The sequence below is a fragment of the Olea europaea genome, chromosome 6 (genome assembly GCF_002742605.1).
Source record: "Olea europaea var. sylvestris chromosome 6, O_europaea_v1, whole genome shotgun sequence".
Taxonomy (NCBI): domain Eukaryota; kingdom Viridiplantae; phylum Streptophyta; class Magnoliopsida; order Lamiales; family Oleaceae; genus Olea; species Olea europaea.
Window position 1 is genome coordinate 25,388,910 of NC_036242.1, and position 6,058 is coordinate 25,394,967.

At 36.0% G+C, this 6,058-nt stretch overlaps 1 protein-coding gene across 1 annotated transcript; it reads right to left on the bottom strand.

Annotated features, from left to right (window-relative positions):
• Nucleotides 1-3,497: 3,497 nt before the first annotated feature.
• Nucleotides 3,498-3,845, bottom strand: LOC111395315. The gene has a single exon (XM_023021297.1). The coding sequence runs from the start codon at nucleotides 3,843-3,845 to the stop codon at nucleotides 3,498-3,500; it is 348 nt and encodes a 115-aa protein (XP_022877065.1).
• Between the last annotated feature and the right edge of the window lie 2,213 nt (nucleotides 3,846-6,058).

Genomic DNA, 6,058 nt, shown 5'->3' on the forward strand with positions numbered 1-6,058 from the left:
CCCTAGCAGTTGCTGTTTTCTCTCTGTGTGGATTTCATTGGAGGCTGCACAATTGGACAGCTGTGGGAGGCAGATTCGAGCTGCTGGAAAGGAATGACGCGAAAGAGTTTGCAAATCACACAAAAAGTATATTTCTCATCATAGTTTTTATCTAAATACAAAGCTGAATCCTGAATGGGAATTAAAATTTGTTAAATTCCGCTGTGCATGTTTAAATCAATTCCCAACACTCATGACCTAGTTTTCACTCATTAATGGCGTGCAAAGTGGTCAACTATAACAAAAGTTACGACAAATCAAAGTAGGCCGTTTGAAACTAGTATTTTTGAGAATTTCGATAATATCCTAACATTAAAAATTTGTCTGTGATCATGTACTATCCGAATCCACAAATCATTTATGTCGGGTAGAAGCTCATCTTGAAAATTACATCGTTGTCATATCAAATGGTTCAAACGGATATCAAAAATAATTAAATATACATCAAACATAGACGACTAACTCGTCTTTTCTTTTAAAAAATTCAATTATTTCATTAGCATTTATTATTTTGCATGATAAATTTTTCAGTATAATTTATATTGTTTCATTCGGAAATCTTACATAAAATATGACGTAAAATTTTTTAGGATCTTTATGGATTAAATGTAATTTGAAAGTAACATTTGCTAAATTTGAGTTTCATTTACTTCTTATATTAAACTTGAATTTTATTTCAATTCATTTACTTTTTATATTCAATTTAATTTACTCACCGTTAGCTCAACATTTGTCAACGAAATGACAAACAAAACTATACAAGTAGTAAAATTTATTTAATAATATTAATAATGATGTAATTATGGACATTTTCAAAGTATCAAAATACGTATTATTTTGTTTTCATTAATATTATGTTTTTTTAAAAATTATTTTTAAAATTCTGACCCCACAGCACGAAAAATCTGGGTCCGCCCCTGATCACATCATAGAGTCATGCATTTTCCATGTAATTGGCCAAACTCACTCACTGTTTTACTTTACTTTTTGTTTAATCATACACGTGGCTGCCAACCATTTGGAAATCAAATAGATAACTTCATTAATTTCGATTAACTTCTTTGAATTTTAATATCTTGGACCTAACTTGTTCGAATTAACATATATGGAAATTACAGTCACTAAGGCATTTTGAGTTCAAATTTCATTATTAAGTAATTAGGTTCTTTAATTCAGAAATCAGATCATAATTAATTATTTATCAACATTTTAATATATTTATAATCTCTAACCGTTCCCACTTTGTACGTTAATGGTAGAGAGAGAAAAAATTTAATAAGGGAAAGAAATCTTTCTAAACCATTCAACCGCACTCCACATTCCTCCACAATCAACCGTAATATAAGATACTTACCCTAAATTTGAAACCGGTCTTCATTTACCCTAAATCTGAAACCGTTCAATCGCACTCCACATTCCTCCACGATCAACTGTGATATAAGAGAAGAAGGTACGTTAAGAGAGAAGTCTATAATAGGGCTATCAACGTATTTGTGACCCAAAGTCGAACAAAGTACTGCAAGGGTTTGGTAATGACGAAAACCTGAAGTTGTGATCAGAAATCACTACAGAAAATAGACGGTCCCTCTGGAAGCCATCAACGAAATGCCAGAAGTTCACAAGTCGATAAACGTGACCACGATGGAACCCTGAAAACCTCGACTGAATCTCAAAGATGAAAATCGAACAATGTAAGTATTCTCTGTAGTCTATTGAGTTAAATGAGCATATGGGCAATTTATTTTTGAACTCGCTAAGTGAGTATGAACGGAGTAGTGCTTTATTGGTGGGGGAATTTTCAAATTTTGACGTGGTTTATTGGTAATCCTTGTGTGACCATTTTTTGATTACATTTGTGACTCAACGGTGTAAAGTGCTAAATGATTGTGACCTATGGGATTGTAACCAATTTTTGTGACATGCAGATTTGTGACTATGGAAATTGGCCCATGTTATTGGAAATGATTGTTGTACATGTTTTGAGTGATTTTTGAAATCATACTGGTAACACGTGTGTTACAATTTTTCGAATACACTTGGGACTCAATCAGTGTGTTGTGCGAAATGGTTGTGACCTGTGTGATTATATGTTTTATGTTTCGATTTGCATGTGTGCATGATAAAGATTTTTTACTTCTATTTCCAATTTTCATAATGTCTTGCAGGAATGGAAATACATAATCCCCCACCTATGGTTTCATGGTAAAATTTCAACTAATGTGACCAAGAATGTGTTGACCAACTTTAAATCAAAGTTCACAGATGAACAAAAGGTTATTCTGGCAGACACTTATTTTTTCTTTTACATGGATTGCCAGAAAATTGTGGTGCAGCCTCAACTGATGCACTACTTTTTGTTGAGAGAGGTGAAACAACCGAATCCCAATGAGATGTAGTTCAAGGTTGCAAACAAGTATGTTCGATTTTCATTGTCTGAGATCTGTGTAGTCACGGGTCTGAGATGTAATGGTAAGGATGTCAGGAAAAAAATTCTCGAGCATATTCCTTCCAAGATTAAGGGAACGTACTTCGGGAATTTGAAACTAGTCACAAATGAAGATGTACGTGATGTATTCTTAAACTTGTTAGATGCAGACGATCATGATATTGTAAGTATCAAGATTTCATACTTGATAACGTCTTTCTTATTCTCCACGTCGTATAAGAAGGTGGTTGAAAACTACTTGTTTGCCTTAGTAGAAGACTTTGCTGCGATGGAACGATTTCCCTGGGATAAAGAGTTGTTTGAGATGTCTATAAAATCTCTAAAAGAGGGTTTGGGTCATAGGAATCCCCACTACAAGCTAAAAGGATTTTTTATTACATTTCAAGTCTGGATTTACGAATCAATTCCAAGTCTTACTGGACCTGTGACCAAAAGGGTGGGGAATAGGCACCCCGCATTGTGAATTGGGTGTTGAACAAACAACCATCTGCAGTTAAATTGAATGAAGAGGTCTTCTCCAAGCGAGTATTATGAGTAGAGGTCACACATCACAGTATTATGTGCAGAGGTCACACGTCACATGCTAAGTGACTATGTACACATGTATCAGAATCACATCACTATATGCACATGTGGATAGGTAATTAGGTTGCAGTCACATTCTTTGACATGTATTCCCTAGTCACAGGTTGGGTCACATGACTATGCACATGTCACGGGTCACAGAATTTAATATACGTTAGATTGTGTGTCTCAGGTCACAAGTCACATGTCTACATAACTTATGTCACAAGTGACAGATACACACATCTCGTGGAGAGAAGAAAAAATGTACAAATGTTAATGTGAGAAGTTCATCTGCATATTTTGTTTGTCACGAATCAATTATAAACTATCACAATGTTCTTATCAAATTTCAAAGCAAGCCTAAATTGTGTACATGTAACGGCTTAACGAACCAAAGTAATGAATGCTAAAATGTCGATCCGTTAATATTTCACATAATTTTGGATTAGTTTTTCTTTAATGGAAGCAGGTTGTTGCATGTCCTACAATTGTGACCACTTCCTTCACAAGGTCCACATTTCACCGTTTGTTTTCCCTCAATGCACGATCTTCTCCTCTTTTCAGCAGGTCTGCCAGAGCTTCTTTTCTGATTAGGTGCCAGGACAATTATGTCTTCAACTTTCGGGGGCACAATCCACTCATTTGGATTCCCCACTAGGTAGAATGTGTATTGGTATGCATTCATGTATGCTTCGCTGGTGTAGAAGTACGAACAATAATCATACAGATCCCGTTTAGTTGTTGCTATTACAGCCAATGCATATGGACATGACATCTGATCAACTTGAATCATCAGACATGTGCAAGTTCGTTTCTCTATATCAACGCCAAATGATTATCTCTTATCAGCAATCGAAAATATTGTCTGGTTCGCTGGAGAAATCTGCGAACAAAAGAAGGGATAATGTCAGGTCACATATCTTACATAATGGATATTCCACCAAGTCACATATACACGTATATGATGTAATGTAACAAATATGATCGTCACCCTCATGTTCCTCAAAGCTGTGCTCATTTCTCTCATCATTTTCTTATACTTGGTGGACAACTTTGTGAATGTGTCATTTGCTGTGTCTCTATTCTAACAAAACCAAGATTGTATTGTTTGTTGCAGTGCTATAATAGGATAGCTCTTCGCTACTTTTGTGACTGCATTGACGGATTTCACTATATTAGAGGTCATCGTGGAGTACCTATTTGTAGGCATGTGGAGCCGTGACCACCTTTCTGGTCCAATTTCATCCTACGAAGCCAAAACATTATTAGGTTGGAAGGCGTACACTTTTCACGGACAGTATGTACATGTTCGAAAGTAAAACCTTACCAGGTAACCTCTAATCTTCTTGTTGATTGTGTCCAACTATTCATATTGTACTCGAAATCTGACAAAGTGTATGCAGACAGTATGTACATGTTCGAAAGTAAAACCTTACCAGGTAACCTCTAATCTTCTTGTTGATTGTGTCCAACTATTCATATTGTACTCGAAATCTGACAAAGTGTATGCAGACAGTATGTACATGTTCGAAAGTAAAACCTTACCAGGTAACCTCTAATCTTCTTGTTGATTGTGTCCAACTATTCATATTGTACTCGAAATCTGACAAAGTGTATGCACGAACAACCAAATTGAACGGTTGCGTTATGTTGTAACCTGATTTACAAAAATGTTATTTCAAGTTCAGTAATAGATGGTACGCACAAATTCCATGGCTTATACCCGGATACACCCATTCGATTGCAGTCTTTATACTGTTATGCCTATCTAATACAAAACAAAGTCCTTCCCTATTACCATAAGCACTCCTCAAGTTTTCTAAAAACCATGTCCAAGATGCATCATTTTCGTTATCCCCAACACCGAATGCAAGCACAAAGATAATGTTATTAGTATCATGTATACAAGCTGTAAATAGAATGTCTTCCTAGTGCCCACACAAGTACGTGCCGTCCACAACAATTACAGGCCTACAGTGGACCCATCTTTCAATCGATGCACCAAGTGCCATGAAATAGTACTTGAATCTGTTGTGACCATCAAGCTTCAACTTTATGACCGTTTCAGTATTTGTCTATCTAAGTATATAAAAGTAGCTTGGTAACTGCCGAAATGACTCTGTTGGATCCCCCCGATTAGTTTCAAAGTTCTTTCCCGAGACCTCCAAGCTTTAACATAATTCACTGTGACCCCATATGTATGCAACATGTCGTTACATATATCATTCGGAGTGTATACAGTACACGATGATGTATACTTATACTTGATGCATGAGGACACCACAAACGTTGAGACTTGCCTGTGAGCTCCTCAAACTATGTTTGAAGCACATGTGTGACCATCGGTTAGCTTTTGAATCTTGAAAATCTCAATTTTTCCCAACCTTGAAGACCTACATATCCAGTTGCAATCATCAAGTGAACACTTGAGTAGATACTCCTTCTTATCTAATCGAATTACCACGTATTCAAACATATTTTGTATTGGGTAGAAAAGACATGCTCAATTTCAAAACATCCTTATTGCGAAACACTCTGCCTTCTTCAATACTCATAGCATCAGGAATGGAAACAATTGTGACCAAATTTTCATCCATGCGATGGGATGTTTCTACAACTGCATCACATATGTTAGTTGTTATATTCTGCAACGGATATACCCTTGTACTATATTGCACGTTAAGTGCATTCGGATTGGCCAACATAGAACTGAGGATTCATGTCCTATTTCTGTAGATGTCACCTCAATGTTTATGGGGTACTTTGACAGGTCCCGCTCTACAGTCTTTAGAGTCACATATGTCCGAACATTACTGTCACTACATATTCTTACTGGAGGCAGATCAATATTCAGTGAGTAAATCATTGTGACAGTTACCTTAGTAGGATCTAGACTGAACTCTGTCACTACTATTTCCTCAAACTTTATATAACAACAATTATGATTAACCATCACCAATGCAAACTGTGACCCGTATAACAAGCAAACATGCACATATCTCATTT

Excerpts from the sequence above, each read along its gene's own strand:
- LOC111395315 (XM_023021297.1), bottom strand. The coding sequence starts at position 3,845 with ATGATTCAAGTTGATCAGATGTCATGTCCATATGCATTGGCTGTAATA.